This window comes from Halichoerus grypus, chromosome 8 (genome assembly GCF_964656455.1).
Source record: "Halichoerus grypus chromosome 8, mHalGry1.hap1.1, whole genome shotgun sequence".
Lineage (NCBI taxonomy): Eukaryota > Metazoa > Chordata > Mammalia > Carnivora > Phocidae > Halichoerus > Halichoerus grypus.
In genome coordinates, this window is record NC_135719.1 from 112,735,330 (window position 1) to 112,758,106 (window position 22,777).

The 22,777-nt window shown below is 38.3% G+C and overlaps 2 protein-coding genes and 1 long non-coding RNA gene across 5 annotated transcripts in view; 1 reads left to right on the forward strand and 2 right to left on the reverse strand.

The window, feature by feature from the left end:
* Positions 1 to 22,777, reverse strand: part of RTN1 (reticulon 1) — a 383,578-nt gene that overhangs the window by 235,992 nt on the left and 124,809 nt on the right. The window contains exon 1 of one of the 3 annotated variants that reach the window (XM_078053775.1): positions 2,114 to 2,178. The exons of the other annotated variants lie outside the window; for them this stretch is intronic. Within the exon in view, the coding sequence (XP_077909901.1) occupies positions 2,114 to 2,163 (50 nt within the window). The 5' untranslated portion in view covers positions 2,164 to 2,178. Of the gene's footprint in view, positions 1 to 2,113; positions 2,179 to 22,777 lie in introns of those variants that run through there. 3 annotated transcript variants of the gene reach the window in all.
* LOC144378856 (uncharacterized) lies at positions 3,376 to 4,429 on the reverse strand. The gene is made up of 2 exons (XR_013440717.1): positions 4,051 to 4,429; positions 3,376 to 3,588 (listed from the first exon to the last, which is right to left on the reverse strand). It is a non-coding gene; the product is annotated as an uncharacterized LOC144378856 (long non-coding RNA).
* Positions 4,549 to 22,777, forward strand: part of LRRC9 (leucine rich repeat containing 9) — a 112,848-nt gene continuing 94,619 nt past the window's right edge. The window contains exons 1-7 of the mRNA XM_078053772.1: positions 4,549 to 4,685; positions 12,996 to 13,076; positions 13,338 to 13,556; positions 14,826 to 14,966; positions 15,718 to 15,781; positions 16,091 to 16,161; positions 21,509 to 21,691. Of these exons, the coding sequence (XP_077909898.1) occupies positions 13,029 to 13,076; positions 13,338 to 13,556; positions 14,826 to 14,966; positions 15,718 to 15,781; positions 16,091 to 16,161; positions 21,509 to 21,691 (726 nt within the window). The 5' untranslated portion in view covers positions 4,549 to 4,685; positions 12,996 to 13,028. The remainder of the gene's footprint in view (positions 4,686 to 12,995; positions 13,077 to 13,337; positions 13,557 to 14,825; positions 14,967 to 15,717; positions 15,782 to 16,090; positions 16,162 to 21,508; positions 21,692 to 22,777) is intronic.

Below are 22,777 nucleotides of genomic sequence, written 5' to 3' on the forward strand. Positions count from 1 at the left end.
ATAATTTCTATTGATCAGAACTGATTAGAACATGGACTTTTAAATATGGGGATAAGTGGGAATCTTTACTGAAGGTCAAAAAAGACAAAGATGACAGAATCTATAGCATTTCAGATTGAGGTCAGGCATGGGGTACATGTCCTGCCAATTGGGGGTTTTAAAATAAAAATGGAAGACTGCTAATATATCTTTCAAAGAAAGAATATCTGGGATGATTTTAAATGTGATTCCGTATTATGACAAAAGGTGAATTAAATGCTTAAAGTCTCCTAAGCACAATAATTTAAAAACTCTGATAACTCTGATACAAAACCCGTTATCGTAAGTAAAATTCTTCTATGTATCTATAAATACATACATACAAATGAAAATACATATAAGACATTCACATTATATATGTATCAGCTTTTATTGTATGTTACTAATGTGTTCAAGGACACGAATGCCTTTCTTATTTTTGATATCCTGGATATGATTTAAGAGGGCCATTTGAAGTTATTAATTATAGTCTAACGTTCTGCTTGGTGTCATTCACCTTGTGTTTGCACAATTAAAATTCTGCTTCTACTGAGGTGTTGGATTTGCAGGTTGGCTCACACAATGATCCTTCTGGCAGAGCTAGCAAGATGGTGCTGGCTACAAACAATAATTGTCTTAGAGTTCCCTGTATTTGATAACAGTGCTGCATCTCTTTTCCAAGACCTCTTGTCAAGTACACACATGTGCACATTAGCCATGGTTTATAAAGCAAATAAAGTGTTTCTGTGTAGACTGGCTCTAAATTCTACAGACACTATCATCTTTGTGTACATGCAGCTAGGATGTAGATCTATAGTAACAGCAGAGCACACTTTCACTTTCCTAAAATGGAAAGAGTTCTTTATTCTGACTTACAGAATATTCTTTTTCAGTGTCAATATGCATTTTAAATTTTTTTTTTTTTAATTTATTTTTTGACAGAGAGAGAGACAGCGAGAGAGGGAACACAAGCAGAGGGAGTGGGAAAGGGAGAAGCAGGCTCGCCGCGGAGCAGGGAGCCCGATGTGGGGCTCGATCCCAGGACCCTGGGATCATGACCCGAGCTGAAGGTAGACGCCTAACGACTGAGCCACCCAGGCGCCCCTGCACTTTAAATTTCAAACATTTGGATCGTACAAAAATACATTTAACCCAAACTATAGAAATCAGGCTTTAGAAGGCAAATAAATACCCCTTTTTCCCTTCCAAGCTTCGAATCAACTGGGAAATAGTGATGAGACATATAAATGAAGCTTAAAATATCAACTTTAATACTGGAAATGTCATTGGGAAAATGGCTATATATCTGTAGAGAAAAGGGCTCACTAACATTTCCTCTTCCAACTAGATCTTGCAACTGTCCACCTGAGGGAAAGTTTGGTTCAGTGAAGATTCACTTAGGCAAAATTGCTGCCTCCCACTAGTCTGGGGGCAGACAGATGAAAACAGGAGCAAATCCCCAGTATTTTTAATCCTGTAGTAGATTAGCTTCATCAAATCAAGGAATGTAAGCCAATGATATGGGGTGGGGAAGGGGTGTCTTGATCTGTTAACTTCTCAAGTATTTTATTGTAAAATACTAGAGATGAAAAAATGTGGATAAATCTCTACAGAGTCAAAGCAGTACTGGTTTGGGATATGTAAGGTAATACTCAACTACACGTAGTGATGTATAAATTGTAAGGACATCTTCTTAATCCATTAATCTATCAACAGACACTTGGGGTGCTTCCATATCTTGGCTGTTGTAAATAATGCTGCAATAAACATAGGGGTGCATATATCTTTTTGAGTTAGTGTTTTTGTTTCCCTTGGGTAAATACCCAGTAGTGGAATTACTGGATCATATGATATTTCTTTTTTTTTTAATTATTTTATTATGTTATGTTAATCATCATACATTACAGCATTAGTTTTTGATGTAGTGTTCCATGATTCATTGTTTGCATATGTGAATTGTGTAAGACTGTTGAATCATACGATATTTCTATTTTTAATTTTTTGAGGAACCTCCATACTGTTTTTCACAGTAGCTGCACCAATTTACATTCCCAACTGTTAATAAGAGTTCCCCTTTTTCCATATCCTTACTCACATTTGTTGTTTCTTGTCTTTTTTTCTGACTGGTGTGAGGTGATATCTCATTGTGGTTTTGATTTGCATTTCCCCAGCAATTCCACTTCTGGGTATTTACCTGAAGAAAACAAAAACACTAATTCAAAAAGATATATGCACCTCTATATTTATTGCAAAATCTCCAGGATATGGCCAGTCAGCAACTGAGTCAGAGTTCTCGTGTAGCTGTAGGCTAATAACCATTGGTGATTTGCCAAACTAAAGCCTTTGTCCTGAGTAATTCTCAAAGGAAGAATTGCCTGTTGTTAACATATTCTAGATGGTATTTGGAACAAAAGGTAATTACAGTTAAAAGCCATAAGAAGAATACAAAACCTAGAAATAAGTCTTAAAATTACTTGTTTATATAATATAAAGAAAACTGTGTATTAGCTCTCTCCTAGTCTTTTACTGGTTAGGAGAGTCATAACAGATTTCTAACAATATACTTTAATAATCTCTATACTTCATCCAAAAGAGCTCCATCCCCCCAAACGAGAAGCTTGATGTATAAAATTCTCATTGTTTCCTGACTCAAATTCTTAATCTAAAACTTGAGATTTCTAAACTATTTTTATCTAGTCTTTATACCCCAAGATGAATATTTGCTTGGGCAGGTCATCTTTTCAACTAGGCTTTCAAATACATTAAAAATACAAATAGGAATCAGATTTCTCTGGTATTTGTTTTAAACCCCTAAGCCACAAATATTTTAATTAATTTATTCTTAATTCATTAATTAATGACAGATGGGAACAAATTCCTGTGAAATAAAAAATGTAGAGGGAAAATTAATTTACTTTTAAAAATATATTTATGCAATTACAGTCAACATTATAGAAAAAATAATTGAATCACGACAAATGTTGAATTGTTATTAGATAAATGTAAAGAATTTTTTTTTTAAGTAGGCTCCCCACCAAATGTGAGGCTTAAACTTATACCCTGAGATCAAGAGTAGGATGCTCTACCCACTGAGCCACCCAGGCGCCTTTGGCAAGAAATATTTTTAAAATCTACACTTCTATTTCTCTTGAGAAAGTAGTTTAAAACTATAGTCTATTGAGTGAGGCGGCCATCTGCTGACGGAAAAGGGCACTACAGGTACTATTTTGCACGAACTGAACGTCATATTCTACACAAACCAACTGAACCACAAACATTTCAGTAGCGCTGTCCAACAGAAACATAATAGAAGTCACATATGTAATTTAAAAATTTCTAATCACTACTTTTAAAAAGTAAAATTTTAATATCGCATTTTTATTTAACCCGATATATCAAAAATATTCTTATTTCAGCATATAATCAATACAAAAAGTTTATTATTTTTTTTCATATTAAGCCTTCAAAATACAATCCGTATTTTATGGTACATCTCAATTCGGACCAGCCACACTTCGTGTTCAAGAGCCACGCGTGGTTGTAGCTAGTGGCTCCATACCGGACAGGCAGCTATGGAAAACGAAGAGAGCTACAGTTACTCTGCTGTGCCTTTTACTAAGTTCATTCATTTTTTTTTTTTTTAAGATTTTATTTATGTATTTGACAGAGAGAGACACAGCAAGAGAGGGAACACAAGCAGGGGGAGTGGGAGAGGGAGAAGCAGGCTTCCGGACGAGCAGGGAGCCCCATGCGGGGCTCGATCCCAGGACCCTGGGATCATGACCTGAGCCGAAGGAAGACGCTTAACGACTGAGCCACCCAGGCGCCCCAAGTGCATTCATTCCTCACCCCTTCTGCCCACTCTTTTAAAAGTTCCTCTCTTTCCCTCTTTAAGTTCTACTTTATTTTGTAAATATGTTTTGCCTCCTGAATATTTTGGAATACTGAAACGACCCTCAAGAGCCGGCCCAAGAACGGTAAGACCCGAGGAGAGCCCATTTCTTCTCCAGAGGTTCGTATGCCAGCGCCGACCTTCGATTCGGCTCGTCGGCGGAGGTCCGCTACATTCCTGGGGATCGGAGCCCAAGCCGGGGATCGGGGCCTGTCCTGGCTCTCCGGTCGCCTTATGACATCACAGCCCCATGACTGAGGTTCAAGTCCAGCGAGGTTCCGGGCTTCCAGGTCGCAACGGTCGAAGGCTTTCAGTGGGAGAGAGCCGGGACTGGAGGAGGCCACACGACTAGGTCCATGCCACTACGCCCACAACTCGGTGCTTCCAGTCCGGTCCCATGACCCAGCGAAGGCAGGTCGAAAGATGCGCGCCGGCACGAAGACACCCGCGAGCGAGGAGCTCCCCACCACTTCCCAGCAGCACCAGCGGGGTCTTCCGGGTGGACCCCTACCTCTGCTGATTGGTTGGAGGTTGCCGCCACGTGACCCAGAAACGGCTTCGGCCGCTGCTTTCCCCGCTGTTGTCCCCCTCCCCACTCCAAGGTCGCGGGAGGCGGAGGGCAGGTTTCCTAGGGAACCGGAGCTGGTAGTGTAAACACACCAGGCCCCGGATTAGAGAGGGTGTCGTGCCCGCTGTTGCAAGACAGGGATTGAGGTCGGAGTGGACTCTGGTCTGTCTCGGATTGCCCTGGAATCCATCATCTTTCTGGGATAAGGTGAGTGTGTGTCACCTTGTGGCCTTTGGGCCTGCATCACCTGTCTGCAGGCCCCAGGAGTCTTTGTTCTCCTCTCCTCCCTCTCTGCCCGCCCCTGAGAGGAAGACGGGAGAGAAGCAACGTTGAGGTCAAAGGACCCCCGTAATGGCGCAATGGAGATGATAGTAATAATGAGACAGAGACGTGTCTTTATTGGAGGCCGTCAGGGTGACCAGAGCAAAGGTTAAGAGGGGGAGGAAAGGGAAGGTGGCCCACAGTCATCTGTGCAGCCTTTACTGCACGCGTTAAGGTACAGAACTGAGAAAACCAAGGGCTCCTTGGCCAAATTGGATACTGCTCACCTGGTGCCAGAAGGGCGTTTGTTGGGCCCGTCAGTACTAACAGATGGATTCTGATCTCTTTATACCCAAGGGAGGAGACAGTTTGATCATACAGGGCTTCTAGTTTGTAGAAAATAAATTTGATTTTCTCAGAATAATACCCTACCCTCCTGGCAGACAGAAACATGGTGCTTTACACTCTATTTATTATTATACTCTGGTCATGTACAGCAAGTATTTACATATTATTATATATATTCCAAATTATACCATATAGGACTCTGTAGCATGACAATTAATTCAAACTATTCGACAAATTTTATGGAACACCAAGCCAAGTGCCCGGCATAGTGATAGGTTCATTGTCCTTGCCTTCAATGAACATGTAACCTGGTAGGGAGGAAAGACCTGCAAGGCATCACAATACAGTGGGACAGGTACTATATATGGAACATATGCAGGCCTTAACTGGAGTCATAAGGAAGAGAATGATTATAATACTACCGGAGAGAATTAAAATCTTCACAAAGAAGACTCTTGATTTAAATCTTTAAGGATGTATGGAGTATGCCATAAAGTCAAGGGAAAAAAGACATTTTAGGGAAGGAAGACAGCATATGACAAAATATAGAAATACCCCAGCCCATTCAGAGAACTATAGTTGTAGCCAGACTCTGGGGTGTTGGGAGTTTGTGGTTGATGAGCTTGACAGGTAGGCAGGAGTCAGAGCATGGATACCACGAATACCTTCCTTAAATAGCTTAAACAGATCTACCTTTCAGGGGCGCCTGGGTGGCTCAGTTGGTTAAGCGACTGCCTTCGGCTCAGGTCATGATCCTGGAGTCCCGGGATCGAGTCCCACATCGGGCTCCCTGCTCAGCAGGGAGTCTGCTTCTCCCTATGACCCTCCTCCCTCTCATGCTCTCTGTCTCTCATTCTCTCTCTCTCAAATAAATAAATAAAATCTTTAAAAAAAAAAAAAAAAAAAACAGATCTACCTTTCAGGAGGCTGGCTGTCACAACAGTGTAGACGAGGGATTGGAGGTTTTAGGACTATAAGGAAGGCATCCAATTAAGGTGAAATGATGAAGGCCTGAACCAAAAAAGGGGCAAACAGAATGGAGAGGAGGGGGGGAATGATAGACATTTAAGAGGTATATGCAGAAGGATTTAATGAGTGAGTGAACATGGAAGAAAGAGTAAAAGAGTGGTTAAGAATAAATCCTGAGTTTCTGATACGGTTGATTACAAAGATGTGCCATTTACCAAGAGAAGGCATACACTCAGAGAAGCAGGCTGGATGGGAAATATGACTTCAGTATTGAACACACTGTATTTGAGATGCCTATGACACATTCAGATATAGCTATCCATGTAGGAAGTTGGTTTTGTTGTATGGAAAACAGGAAGATAAAGATTAGTAATTTTTTACCAAGAAGGAAACAAGTGCTCAGAAAAGTAGATTTGAAATAACAAGTAGAGAGAAGCTAAGGAGAAAAAGGCAAACAAAAAAGAATACTAGAAGAATGGAGTTATCAACATTGTCAAATGCCATGCCAAGGTCCAGTTAAGCTGAGAGCTGAAACATGTCCAGTGTCTTTGGCAACTAGAAGATTATTGTTAACTTTGGCAGAAGAAGCAGTCGTGGCCTGAGGTATCCCCAGTCAGGTTGCAGTGAGTTAAGAACTGAGTGGAGGTAGTGAAGTGTTGCTATAATGAACTCCTCTATCTTGAAGTTTTTCTGTGAAAGTATCTAAAACATTCATTCATAGAATACAGGATAGGAGGACTTTTTTTTAGGAGACAGGAATGATCTAACATTCATATATGGAGAGAAGAGAGGCCTTAGAGAAGAAAAGATGGGAATAAAAGGAGGAGGAAAATTTGACATAACTGTTCTGAAAGAGACTGAAGACAATGGGATCAGTACACACATTTTAGACAAGAGAAAGAATACTTTTACTAAGACAGGAGTCAGGAAGGGAAAGAAATACATTTTTAGGAGGAAAGGGAATTTAAGGAATGAATATCTGATGGTATCGCTGTTCTCTTTTAAGATGGGGACAAGATCATCTGCAGAGGGAGGAGGGGTGGCAGGGAGAACTTGAGAAGAGTGGTAGAAGTTTAGAATAGTCCCTATGTCATGAATCCCAGAGCTGTATCTCTAGCCCTACTCTCCCTAGGAGAGGAAGTCGAAGAGGAAAATATAAAATGTCCATTGTTGAAGATTCAGCTGAAGTTAGCGGCCATGCATTTTCAGTGACTTCAGCTCTGTGCTGGTTATGTGAAATCATCCAGCAGCACTCCAGAGTGAGGAGGGGAAGGAGGGGATTGAATCAATCCAAGATTTGAGATTTGAAGGGTGAAAGCTACAGAAGCTCCTGGTGGCTCCTGGTGGCTCCTGGTTCCATGAAGGAACTAGAGAAAAAGACCTGTGGTCTCTTAGATGGTCAGGCCCTGAAAAGAACTTGCCCAAAGTGGAGGAGAATGAATGCAAGTTGGCCAACAGGACACACCTCTTGATGGAATCAGAAGCTTCAGCTGGAAGCCCTGGGCCCACTTGTGACTGGAGGAAGCATAGGAGGCTTGTAAATACCAGGGAGGTTCAGGCTCTTCATAATTCAGATGTAGTTATGCAAATTATAGAATTGAAAGATTTCTAAGTTATATTTTGTTTTGCTAATTAACTGTTGAATTAGATAGATTTTTTCCTAAATAAGATGAAGTGGGAAGTAAGGTTGGTATCCAAAATATGCATATTTCTCTGTTAAGACAAAGTAGTCTCCTTGAATAAATGGAGAGCTATAACTTGTTCTCAAGAAGACTGAATACTGTGAAGACGGAAGTTCTCTCTAAATTAAGCTTTACAATGGAATTTCAAAAACCCAAGTGAATTTTTAAACACTAAATATGAACTTTCATAAATTTTATTTGGAAAAATAAATGTGAAAGAATAGCCAAGAAATTAAAAAAAGAAAGAATATGTGGTGGGAATTAATATAAATCACAGTAATTAAAACCAGATGATACTATAGGAAAAGACAGAGAGAGCTAAGGGAGAACACAGATTGGAAAGTCCAAAATTAGGCTCAAATATATGTGGTAATTTAGTGAATAACAAAGGGAACAGTTAATTTCTTTTGGAACAGACATCTTGGATATAGACTAGATAACTTGGATCCCCATTTGGTGACTTTGGATGTACTAAGGACAGGCCTCGTTCCTTGTGTGATAGTTGGAAGGCAGGCTTTCCTATTAATGTTCATAGACATTAAGCCAGAATGTAGGGGCTTCTTTTCTGATGAGAAGTAGTGGTACAAAGCCTTCCTTTACTTAGTATGGCATCTGAATAAGCCTAGGGAGGCAAGACTATGGCCTGCATCTATGTATGGGCCTCTGATGGAGTATCTAAATCCTTTCAAGTTGTTCCTTGCCTGGCCACTCCTGCAGCCTGTGCTGTAATATCTTGGGGGTACCCAAGAATGGGGTAAAGAGATAGTTGTTAATGGCAAGCAAAGAAGGAAAGCACAGTATTACCTTCAGCATAGGTCCATCTTCTAACTACTTCTCACCATCACCACTACCACCACCCTACCCCAAGTACCATCCTCTCTCACTTATATTATTATAACTGTCCCTTAATTTGTCTCCTTGCTTCTACCTTAGACCCCTATAGTCTATTTTCAACAGATTCTTTGAGGGTGATCTATTTCAAAACTTAAGACGGCTCATATTACTCCCACTCAAAATCCTCATAGGGCTTTCCATCTTACTCATAAAATCTAAAATCCTCAAAAGGGCCTACAAATCACAAGCTAGCACATGATCTGGCTCTGCACTACCTCTCTGATGTCACATCCTACCAGTCTCCATTTCCTAGCTGTGTTCTAGCCGTATCATTTTCCTTGCTATTCTGCAAGCATACCAAGTATCCTTTCATCCTATTTTTTTTGCATGTGCTCTTCCCTCTGCCTGGGTGCATTTTCCCCAGATTTCCTCATAGCTCACTCTCCCTCATTTCCTTCAGCTCCTTGCCCAGATGCTACCTTATTGGAAAAGTCTTTTCTTTCCTTCTACCCCTAGCATTTTCTGACTGGTAGATATATTAATATATCAACACATATATTAATGAATGAGTGAATGAATTAGAGATTCCAGGATAATTTTCTGGCTGTATTTTTCTTTGTGGTGTTAGCCGAAGCCCCTCCTCTCCTCATCTCAGCAAGGTTGGACTGCATCTCCAGTTTACAGAGCCTGAGATCTGATACAGATCTCAAAGTCCTTTGATTTGGTTCCCTTGGATGGCTCACAGCCACCTTCTTCCCAATCACTGCGGCTCCGAGTTTGGGGAATTTTTAGGATGGTTTTGTAAAACTTCTTTCCTTGGTACCTTGAATCGTGGCTGGTTTGTACTGATGGGCTTTTCTCTCAGTCTCATGCTGTCTACTTCATTTCCATTCAAAAGACCTTTCTCTAATAAAATACCTAGGAATAAACTTAACAAAAGAGGTGAAAGACCTGTACTCTGAAAACTATGAAACATTGATGAAAGAAATTAAAGACAACACAAAGAAATGGAAAAATATTCCATGCTTATGGATTAGAAGAACAAATGTTGTTCAAATGTCTATACTACCCAAAGCAATCTACACTAAGTTTAATGCAATCCCTGTCAACATACCAAGAGCAATTTTCACAGAACTAGAACAAACAATCCTAAAATTTGTATGGAACCACAAAAGACCCCAAATAGCCAAAGCAGTCTTGAAAAAGAAAAACAAAACTGGAGGTATCACAACTCAGACTTGAAGAAGTTATGTTACAAAGCTGTAGTAATCAAAACAGTATGGTATGGGCACAAAAATAGACACATAAATCAATGGAACAGAATTAAAAAACCCAGGAATATCCCCACAATTATATGGATAATTAAGCTTTGACAAAGGAGGCAAGAATATGCAATGGGAAAAAGTCTCTTCAACAAATGGTGTTGGGAATACTGGACAGCTACATGCAAAAGAGTGAAACTGGACCACTTTCTTACACCATACACAAAAATAAATTCAAAATGAATTGAAGACCTAAATGTGAGACCTGAAACCATAAAAATCCTAGAAGAGAGCACAGGCAGTAATTTCTCTGACATTAGTTGTGGCAGCATCTTTCTAGATATGTCTCCTGAGGCAAGAGAAACAAAAGCAAAAATAAACTATTGGGACTACATCAAAATAAAAGGCTTCTGCACAGCAAAGGAAACAATCAGCAAAACTAAAAGAGAACTTACTGAATGGGAGAAGCTATTTGCTAACAACATTTCTGATAAAGGGTTAGTATCCAAAATATTAACATACCAAAAAAATAATAATAATCCAATTTAAAAATGTGTAGAAGACTTGAACAGACATTTCTCTAAAGAAGACATACAGATGGCCAAAAGACATATGAAAAGATGCTCAACATCACTCATCATCAGGGAAATGCAAATCAAAACTACAATGACATATCACCTCACATCTGTCAGAATGGCTAAAATTAACAACAGATGTTGGCAAGGATGTGGAGAAAAGGAACCCTCATGCAGTGCTGGTGGGAATGCAAACTGGTGCAGCCACTGTGGAAAACAGTATAGAGGTTCCTCAAAAAGTTAAAAATAGCTATGATATTTTTAGCAACTACCCTATGATACAGTAGATGCACTACTGGATATTTACCCAAAGAATACAAAAACACTAATTCGAAGGGATATATGTACCCCTATGTTTACTGCAGCATTATTTATAATAGCCAAACTGTGGAGGCATCCCAAGTATCCATCGATAGATGCATGGATAAAGAAGAGGTTATATATATATATATATATATATATATACACACACACACATACAATGGAATATTATTCAGCCAAAAAAAAAAAAAAACCCAAATCTTGCCATTTGCTACAACATGGATGGATCTAGAGAGTATAATGCTAAGTTAAATAAGCCAGTCAGAGAAAGACAAATACCATATGATTTCACTCATATGTGGAATTTAAGAAACAAATGAACAAAGGAAAAATAAAGAGAGACAAACCAAAAAACCAGACTTTTAACTAGAGAGAACAAATAGATGGCTACCAGAGGGGAGGTGGGGGGATGGGTGAAATAGGTGAAGGGGATTAAGAGTACACTTAATCAATATGAACATTGCATAATATATAGAATTGTTGAATCACTGTATTGTATACTTGAAACTAATTTTTCACTGTATGTTAACTATACTGGAATTTAAATAAAACAACAAAATACCTTTCTCAACATCTCTGGTACTCAATGCTCTTTTCCTAGCACTGCTACGCATTCCTTTCTTATTTTCACATTTCCCTACTCGTTCTAGTGGGATTTGGGGGAGAAGGTAGGTAGATACAAGGACACAAGTCATCATCTTTTTTTTCTTAAAATTTTAATTTATGTGTACACCTGTACATATATATAATTTTGCATAAATGAATGAAAGTGAGCATATACTTTTAAAATAAATATTTAAGTAAAATTTCATTTTAAGGATAACATATATATAGAAACCACACAAATCTTAGATATCTAATTTTATTTTCTCAAAGTGAATGCATTCCTTTAACCAGCACACAGATCACGAAATACACCTTCATCAGCACTCTAGAGCCCCTCTTTACCTCCTCCTGGTCACTCAACCCTGAGAGGTAACCACTATCTTGACTTCTTCTAATACCATAGATTGGCTTGTTTTCAAATTTTATGTGAACAGAGCCACATAGTATAAACCTCACTGTGTGTGTATCTTCCTTTGCTAAACTTGTGTTTGTGGGAATCATCCATGTTGTATACAACAATAGTTTCTTTCTCATTCCACTTCTAGGTATAAACTCAGACTAAATGTGTACCTAATGTCTTGCATGATAAAACTGTTCAGAGAAGCACTATTTAGCTCCAAACTGGAGACATTCCAAATGTCTACTAACAGTAGAATGAATAAATGGTTTATATATTCATACTATAGAATACTAAACATGCTCTTAAAAAGTTTTTTTTCTTTGCCATTTTTACCTAGATCTATCCCTATCCAACCTCTCATGCCTATCATAATCACACTAGCTTTCACCTGCATCCAAGGTAACTCATGTTAACAATTCAGTATGTATCTTTACATATTTTCTCCTTATGTAATCATATACACATGTGTATACATATATATACATATACACATAGATGTACACCCATACATAACTACAGAGGAATTGTTGTAAAAAGTGGGATCACAATATACATCATACCTACATTTTGCTTTGTCATGTCATCATATTAAAACCTAGATTCCTGTGTATATGTCTGGAATAATATAATGAATATTAAAAAATACCAAAAAATTGGGTTTTTATTATAGCCACTTAGGTATTAAGCAGTTCATATCATCTAAAATGAAAATGTTGGTTAATTCATTTTATTAAATATTTATTCCCATGCCAGCTATGTCACAAAACCCTGAGGTTTCTTTTCTTTGCCAGTACACTTGTTTGCTAGAGCTATGTTCAGTTTTGGACACAACAGTATAATAGGAAGGATAAACTGGAGCCTGTTCAAAGGACAGCAACAGAGTTATCTCTAGTGAGAGAATTAAAAGAGATGAACTGGGGAGTGAGATAAAGTTGTAGATGAGAGATGACCATGTTCTTCAAGTATGAAAGGCTTATAGTGGGGAAGAAAAACACTCGTTTTATTTGAACCCAGGAGGTAAAGTAACAATGGAGTGGAGTTATGGAGACACAGAATTAAATTCAAAATAAAAAACCGATTTTCTAACAGAAAACTTTAACGGACTGTCTTGGGGCCTAGACAGATAGTTGGTATTATACTGTGTGAAAATTTCAGGCCACATATGGGTAATTCTACCTAAGTATCTTTAAGGCCCCTTCAACCTGTAATAACATGACTCTAGAATTTATTTTATTTCAACTTTTCATTTTCCTTAACAGATATATTATTATGAGCTTTATTTTTAATGGAAGATGACTGAATGTGAAAACCTAAACCAAGAAGAAATAATTAAGGAACTGGTGAGTCAAAGCCAAATTTCTTTTCAATTACATTTGCAAGAATACTAAATGGAACATTTTTACACTCCCTTCTGGAGCTCACCTAGATTTCTTCTACCCCATGACCTTTGGAAGTAGAGAAAAATCATATATATGGTATAACTTTCCTTCTTGTGAGTTAAACACGGCATCAGTGCAACTGACAGTTTATAATTTCTAATAGCAAAATAATTTTTAAATTATTTTAAATAGGTAATAACCCCATTTCTTTTTTTGAAACAGTGTTTATGCAATGGTTTGTCTTATGAGATGGTTGGACAAGAAGGATCAGATACTTCAAAACTGGAGATGTTTTTCTCAGGTTATCCCTGTATAGTTGGATTATCATTATTTCCTAATTTAACAAGTCTCACAATTGTTGCTCAAGATATAAAAGAAATTTCAGGGCTAGAAACTTGTTTACGGCTTAAAGAACTCTGGATTGCTGAATGCTGCATAGAGGTAAGTCTAAACATAACCGTATATGAAGTATTTTATGCTTAATTCTTTGGCTTTGGAAAAATAGTTCCATGAAAGATATGCATGAGTCATGGATCAAAACAGATGAATGGGGAGGGGCATACATGATGAAGTAAAATAAAACCCTTTACCCAGTAAAACAAAACAAACAAAACAAATGGGTAAAATATAGAAATAGATTTCTACAAAGGAGAAAATAGAAATAAAGAATCAAAATGTAGACATACTCTACATTTTAGTAATCAGATCAGATCAAATAATACCCAGTATCGCTTAGTAGTAAATTGGTTTAAATTGGTTTACTTAGTCACTATTGGTTGTGTAAAAATTGTAACATCTAGGGGCGCCTGGCTGGCTCAGGGGAGCATGCAACTCCTGATCTCGAGGTAGCGAATTCAAGCCCACCTTGGGTGCAGAGATTACTTAAAAATAAAATCTGAAGAAAAAAAAAAATTGTAACATCTGTAGTGAAAAGCAAGATTCCAAAATGTATCATGAGTCAAAGAAATGTGCATACCTTTTGACTCAGAAATCCCTAATCCTAAAATTTAATCCTAGAGGAGTAATTCAACAGCAGAAAACAACATAAAGTTATTTGTTGCAGTACTATTTATAAGAGCTAAAAATTTGAAACAAATATTTCACATATACAGGTATTTTTGAGAATGTTATTATAGCTAATATATTTTGTAATTAAAATTATTATTTGAATGATTACAAAAACATTTTAGATGGTCTTAAGTTTAAAAAATCCACAAAATTATATAGGTCTCATGATTATAATATAAAAATAGATATAGAATTGATTAAAATTTTAAAAGAATATGAACATTGAAAATAGTTGTCTTTAGGTGGAGGGATTACATGTTTTTTCTTTTCAAATGTTTCATTCATTTGAGGGTCTTGGGTGGTTCAGCTGGTTAAGCTTCCAACTCTTGGTTTTGGCTCAAGTCATGATCTCAGGGTTGTGAGATGGAGCCCTGCATCGGGCTCTTAGCTCAGAGTGGAGTCTGCTTGAGATTCTCTTCCTCTCCCTCTGCCCCTCCCCCCACTCATATGCATATGCTCTCTGTCTCTCTCTCAAATAAATAAATTTTAAAAATCTTTAAAATGTCAGTTCATTTTGTTGGATACAGATTTTGCAATAAAATGTGATTTTAAAAAGAAAATGTACTTATAATCTACTTTATTAAAAGGATAATGCCAAAACATAAGTTAACACTATTCAGTCTTTTTTTTTTTTTTTTACAGAAAATTGGAGGTCTTCAAGAATGTAGAAATTTAGAAAAACTGTATTTATATTATAATAAAATTTCCAAAATAGAAAATTTAGAGAAATTATTCAGATTGGAGGTTCTCTGGCTGAATCACAATACAATTAAAAATATTGAGGTAAGATAATTTCAATAATTTATATGTAAAGTCAGTTACCCCTGTGGAGTTTTAATCACAATGCCCAAGATCATATTATGGGCATATTTATGACCAGCTTAATTATTGTGAAGAAAAACTAACATGTATACAGCATTTATAATGTGTAGAAAACTTCATATACGGGGGGTGCCTGGGTGGCTCAGTCGTTAAGCGTCTGCCTTGGGCTCAGGTCATGATCGCAGGGTCCTGGGATGGAGTCCCACATCGGGCTCCCTGCTCAGTGGGAAGCCTGCTTCTCCCTCTCCCCCTGCTTGTGTTCCCTCTCTTGCTGTCAAATAAATAAATAAAATCTTAAAAAAAAAAAGAAGAAGAAAGAAAACTTCATATACGATGTTTTCTTTACTCCTCCCACCAAGCTTGGGCGGTAGGTTATTTCTTCCTTGAAAGTTAAAAAAATAGAGATTTAGAGAAGTTATATATATAACTTGCCAAAGATTATAAACACATTCTGTGTGATGTGTTTTTCTTCCTACTCATCTTCCTCCTTTCCTCTCCCCTCCCCTCCCTGTTCCCTCTTCTTCCAATAATTCTCTCCACGTTCCAGAGAAACAAAGATGACTGCTTGAAGGCACCTACTTACTTCTGTGCTTGTGAAGTACACAGTACCCAGTGCTCAAAACACTTGGAGAACTAACCAGATTGATCAGATCATTTATAAATATATAATATTACTGACTTCCTCTAAATGATATATTGTCTAAATTTTCAGGGCTTGCAAACTTTGAAGAATTTAAATGACCTTAACCTTGCTGGAAATCTAATAAGCAGCATTGGTATGTATTACTTCATTTGGAATATGAGATAATGCTACAATAATTTTTTATCAGTATGAAAAGTACATTCTTAGATTTCTTTTTTTAGACTCTTTTGTATGATATTTTGCAAAGCATTTCTAAATCTATGATTATAGGATGTGACAATACTAACCATTAATCAGTTGTTACTAACTATACAGTGTTACTGTTAGCCTTACTTATATGCAAGAAATGATGATCATATACAACTAAGAAATATGACAGGGTATGAACAGGAGGGAAAACAAGAAATTTAATTTTTCTTTCATCTTGTTTTATAAATTAAAGGTCGATGTCTTGATCCCAATGAACAACTGGAAAGATTAAACCTTTCTGGTAACCAAATATCTTCTTTCAAGGTATGTTTAAGTGGAACAGTCTATTTTTATTTACCAACCTGGACCATGAACCATCTTATTGCAGAAAACGTACTAAATAGTTCCCTTTTAAAGAACAATTTAATTATTTTGGACTATCCAGTACTCTAAGAAATTTTAGAGGCAGCTGATTAAGCTGGCCCTAATGATCTGACACTATTAAAACCAAACAAGAAACTATTTACTTGGCTTAGTTTTCCTCTGATCTTTCTGGCTACACCTCTGGTTTTTCATCTTCTCCTAGCATCTAAAAAATGGGCTGCTCCAGGTTAGTCCCAGGATCTTTTCTCATTACTATCTGCATTTATTCTCTAAATAATCGCATTGTCTTATGACTTTAAATACCTTTTATACATTTATTATTCCTCACTTTCTACTTTCCCTAACAACTATTTCTATTTCTACTTTCCCTCATAACTCCCCAGAACTATAGATATCTCCTATCCTAACTCAAACTGATTTCCTCCGCACTGAATGTTCACTTCTTCTCCTGCAACCTTCTCTACCTCTCTAAATGGCATCTCCATTTTTCTTTTTTTTTTTAAGATTTTTTATTTATTTATTTGACACAGAGAGAGAGAGAGCGAGAGAGAGAGCACAAGTAGGGGGAGTGGCAGGGAGGCAGAGGGAGAGGGAGAAGCAGGCTCCCCGCTGAGCAAGGAGCCCGATGCGGGGCTCGATCCCAGGACACTGGATCATGACCTGAGCCGAAGGCAGCCGCTTAACTGACTGAGCCACCCAGGCGCCCCAGCATCTCCATTTTTCTAATAACTTAAGCCAAAATCCTTAGAGTCATTTTTTTACTCCTCTTATTCCTTCATAACCCATATCCAATCTATCAGCAAGTTCTATTGGCTCTACCTTCAGATATGTCCAGTCTGACCCATTTTTTACCACCTAGATCTCTACTAACCTGATTCAAGACACGATCATCTCTAACCTGCATTTTGGAGAAAAAAAAAAAAAGCCTCCAAACAGGTCTCCCTGTGTTTACCCTTTCACTACTATCAGTCTGTTTTCTACACAGCAACCTGCTCCTTCAAAAACTATGTCAGATCAAATCACTCTTCTGCTCAAAACTCTCCCTTGGCTTCTCATCTCTTTCAGAGAAAAAGCTGATTCCTACAATGGCCCACAAGACTCTCTATAATCTAGTCTTCCCCGCACTGTGTCTCTGACCACAGCTTCTACCACTTTCCCCTTTGTCTACTCCATTCCAGCCACTCTGGTCTCCTCACTGGTCCTTGAATATAGCTAGTGCTCTCACCTTAGGGCCTTTGCACTTGCTGGGATATTCTTCCCCCAAATATCTTCATGGCTCATTCTCCTCATTCTTTGAGGATTTTGTTCAGATGTTATGTTCTTAGTGACACCTTTCCTGGCCAATTTAGGTAAAATAGCAATAACTCTACTACCCTCCCTAACCTGAAGCATTCCCATCACTCTTTCCTTGTTTTTTCTTCTTGGCACTTATGCCACATCCCCTGGCACTTATCCACATCCCTTCCTACAAGCTCCACGAATGCAGGAACCTTGCCTGTTTTATTCACTGCTGTATCCATAATGCTTAAAACAGTACTTGACATGTAAAGTCTTAATAAACATTTGAATGAAAGAGAGGAAAACAAAAAGACTTAATGTTGATGGCATATAATGTAGGTGAAAACATATGGCATTTATAATTTTGACAGTGTCAAATTGAAAGTGCATACTCACTTCCTTTAGACAGTAATGAAGAAAGATGAATAAATTCACTATAAAAATATTTTGAATTGATCATTATTAAAATACACATCCTCAAGGGGCGCCTGGGTGGCTCAGTCGTTAAGCGTCTGCCTTCGGCTCAGGTCATGATCCCAGGGTCCTGGGATCGAGCCCCGCATCGGGCTCCCTGCTCAGCGGGAAGCCTGCTTCTCCCTCTCCCACTCCCCCTGCTTGTGTTCCCTCTCTCTCTGTGTCTCTCTCTGTCAAATAAATAAAATCTTAAAAAAAAAATACACATCCTCTTACTCAGAGAAGAATATTAGACACCAAAAAGCTATAGAATGAGGCAGAATGTCATAAACACTTTAACCAGAAGTTTTAAAAATATAAAAAGTTTAAACAAAATTTTATTGGTCAAATTCAAGAGGAAATATTCGATGTGAACACTGAGGGGCTGACAGAATTTCAACAGGCATTGGAGGAGGATCTACAATGCAGTGGGAGGAACTCTTGATCTTGGGGTCCTGACTTCAAGCCCCACACTGGCATAGAGATTACTGAAAAATATATATACATGTATATATATAAATACATGCTGTGGGAAGTAGGCATTCTAAGATGGGGAGAACAATATGCATGAAGACATGGTGGTAAGAAATCAAGGGGTATATTTGAGAACATTAGCGGAAGACAGCAGAGGGAACTATGAAAGATAAATTTGGAATGCTGTGGGAGGTAATTTTTAAGCTAACTTATGAGACATGAGTAGGAGGTGCCTAGGGAAAGAGCATTCCAGGCAAAGTGTGAAGGACTAAGTGGGGGGTAAGAGCATGGCAAATTCAAGAAACTAGAAATCTGTGGCTGGAACAGAGTGAAGGAGAGAATCATAAATCGAAGCTGAAGAAGATAAGTCCACAATGCTGTGAGGATAAGGTCCTACCAAGAAGCCACATAGAGGGGCGCCTGGGTGGCTCAGTTGGTTAAGCGACTGCCTTCGGCTCAGGTCATGATCCTGGAGTCCTGGGATCAAGTACCGCATCAGGCTCCCTGCTCAGCAGGGAGTCTGCTTCTCCTTCTGACCCTCCCCCCTCTCATGCTCTCTCTATCTCATTCTCTCTCTCAAATAAATAAATAAAATCTTTAAAAAAAAAAAAGAAGCCACATAGTTTATCTTACCCTGGCTAGCATGTGGTGCTTCAGCTTTCTGGTGCAGGAGAGCATAGCTGCATAGAAAGATCTGTCACTTCCAGCACTGCCACAAGCCAGAGGCAGCTTTGTACTGTGATAACATGAAGCTTAAGCAAAATAATAATGTAAAGCTCTTAGAATAATGACTAGCACACAGTAAGCACTCAGTAGATAAACCATTTTATGATTACTATCACTTTAATTACATTAACCTATTCTGTTTCAATCTCCTCATCAAAAAAGTAGGGATAAAAATTAGATTGTGAAAATGTATTATATGGCATAAAATGAAAAAGGTTCTCTATATAATAATGATGGCTGTTTTTCAGAAAAGCATTGAAACATGATTCACAGCAACTTTTACTATTCTCACATTAAGAATGTTCCTGAAACACTATTATCTTGAATTTTTATCTCTAACCTTTCCATCCACCCTAAAAAGATACTATACTAGTGGTGATGGAATGCTTCTGTGCCACTTTCCATCCATAACAGATACCACACCACCAATTTTCAGTGAGATTTTGTGCTTTCATAGACTCCAATGTCATCTGACTTTAGACTATAGGTGGGGGTTGGAGGGGGTTCCTGAGTAAGATTTCAAAGTTCATACCTACCATAGCCCAGACTGATGGTCAAAGGAAACACAGCTACCCAAAATAAAAAGAGTGTTTACTCCTCAGAACAGTCTGATGATTTACCTTCCTTGCCCCTGCAGAATTTGACCAAATAAATCTCTGCACAACTCTGTCCAGAAATCTCCATTTCAGAGCAACTCTGCTTAGTCCCACTTCTGCCATGAGCCCAGGACTAGCCTTGGGGCCAGCTAGCAAGAGTTTGGACACACATTGGCCACCTGACCTTGTCTTTTTTTTTTTTAATTTATTTATTTGACAGAGAGAGATACAGCGAGAGAGGGAACACAAGCAGGGGGAGTGGGAGAGGGAGAAGCAGGCTTCCCGCGGAGCAGGGAGCCCGATGCAGGGCTCGATCCCAGGACCCTGGGATCATGACCTGAGCGAAGGCAGACGCTTAATGACTGCGCCACCCAGGCGCCCCAGACCCCGTCTTACTTTTGACTCTGGGAGCCTGACTTCACGACTTACTTCCCCATTCCATTTGTACTTTATCTTCAGAACTAATGCCTTCTGGTTTTTGCTTTGGATTTCCCTTAACTCTGATTCTGACTCTACTAACTAGCATTACATCTGTTTAAAGCCAACCCCACCACAGTACCCTCCTCCACCAGGCCTCTATCATGAATTCTTCTTTAGTTTTCTCAACACTTTAAAAATAGAACCACCATTCCTAGCTTAGAGACTGAAGGCCAAAGCCAAGTAGACCTTTAGCTTACAGACTTGTGTATGCGTAAGCATTTGGTAATAGAGTTGTGATAAATTCTATAACAAAGGTAAACCCAGTGGCTAAAGAGAGTTCATAGGACCATCTGCCCCACACTTGGGCGATGAAACAAAACTCCCAGAAAAGATGATACTAGATTGAATCTTGACGGATTAAGAGGTAAAACTGGGATGAAGTTCAGTGCACTCAAAGGTAGCAGCATGAGTAAAGGTATAATGATAACTTAGGGTCTAGCACATTCTGAAACTTCCACTTGTTCGATACAGCTAAAACAAGAAATGTTAGGGTTGAAACAAAAGAGACAAGACTGAAGAGTTAAGCAAGGGCCAGATGCCAAATAAAGGAAGGTGTAAACAATGGCTTAAACCTCAGGATAAAAGATATTCAGGAGAAGCACTGGTCTAGAAGTGCATTATTAATCCCCCACCCACCACCACAGGGTGCAAGGAAAATGAGGCCCTCAGGAGAAAGCTAGGTTTCAGTTGCCATTAACTGGTAGAAAGGGCATTTACAGAAGAACAACAAGGAAACAAAAACCCCTAAAAATCAGGAATTCAACAGTGATTATGTCATATAGAACAGGGGTCCCCTAGCTTTTGATGAGAAAAGCATATCTGGAGGCCGAGGAGAATGGTTAGCAGTGTTCCCAGAGTGGTAAGTGTGGGAAATGGTGGCAGAGGAAGCAGGAGACCTACAGATACAATGGGGACAGTTGTTAGCAAAGGGCCTGTGCAGAGGGGGCAGCGTTGTCTTCATAAATAAATGTGCTCAGGTGACTGGCTCCAAGGTCCCAGGTGGAATGCATGGTTTAGTAAATATTCTTTGACGTTTTATATTTAAAATATATAGTTACAGAAGAGTCTGCTGTTTAATTATTGCTAGCTATTCTTCATGTAGTTGACATGTTTTTCACTAGAGAAAAAAAATTTTATCCATCTAAATCACTTTAACATGTTTAAGCACATAGTAAAATGCATTACATTAAATTCTGGGTGATCTTAAGTGTTCAAATGCCTCCTTTATAAATGGACAGTTGCAATTAATTAATTGAACATTATTATTGCTGTTGTTTTAGGACCTCACTAACTTAACCAGGCTGCGTCACTTAAAGGATTTGTGTCTGAATGATCCTCAGTATAAGACCAATCCAGTTTGTCTGCTGTGTAATTATTCCACACATGTATTGTATCACTTGCCTAGCCTTCAAAGACTTGACACGTTTGATGTGTCAGCAAAACAGATCAAGGAACTGGCAGATGTAAGTGCATCCCTAATCAGATATCTGTGACTTAAGTTTAATTAATGCTTCTTTCTGGCTGTGTCCACATATGGTAGGTAGTATTATCTTGTCAGTTCTTGTCACCAACTCTACTTTTGCCCCAGTGAGCTGCTATTTCACATAAACATATATAAATAACATTAGTACTAGAATATCAAATTTGATGACAGTACTAGAAGGTGAATTAATAGAAAAACACAATTTATACAAAACTAAAAAATCTGAAAGATTATCATGAGTGTCAAGAATAATTGAACTAGTGCTATATATACAAAAATTAATAAGGCCTAACTAATGTAGAAATGAAATAAGTAACCCTCTCATTTGGAATACTATATATCAAAATTAAAAAATATCCATGGTTGATGGTAGTATGCCAGGATTAGGTAGATTTTAATCTAATTAAAAATGATTTGGGGTTCCCTAGAAGTACAGGTGGATCAACCCACACTCCCAAAATCTTGAAGATCTCTCAAATCTTGAAGAGAGCCATTCCTAGGCTGCCATTGATGGTGAACCTCCCAGTAAAGGGTCTAATTTCACATGCCATCAAAGAATTCTATAATTTCAGAATGGAGTACATGAGAATTCACCATATTTATTAATAGTCTTTCCACATTGTATTTCTTCCTTTCCTTCCACTCCAGTGCGCCACTTTCGTTCATTCAGTTAACCATGTAGTAAATAGGTTTTGAGTATCTAGAGTGTGCCAAGCATGATGATGCCCCCGCGTGAGCCCTCCCATCCTTTGTGGCTCATCCATCATCTCAGTATAAAGCATGCCTTTATCTATTTATCTTGTTCCTCTTCTCTTGCTAGCCTGAGGATTTTTCTCAGGTTCCATTCTCTCCTCTCTTTTCCATAACTGAGATTATCCTCTCTCCCACCCCAATCTAAAAAGTGAACTGTCTTGCAATATCAAGCAAAGGGCTAGAGTTCTTGTCTATTAGCAGATGATCAAAGTCATTGGAGATTCAGGGAAGAATGTCTTCTCTAACAGTGTGAAGTCAAAAATAACAGTAAAACTTCACAGTAACACATTTTTTGAAATGTCCATTATTATCT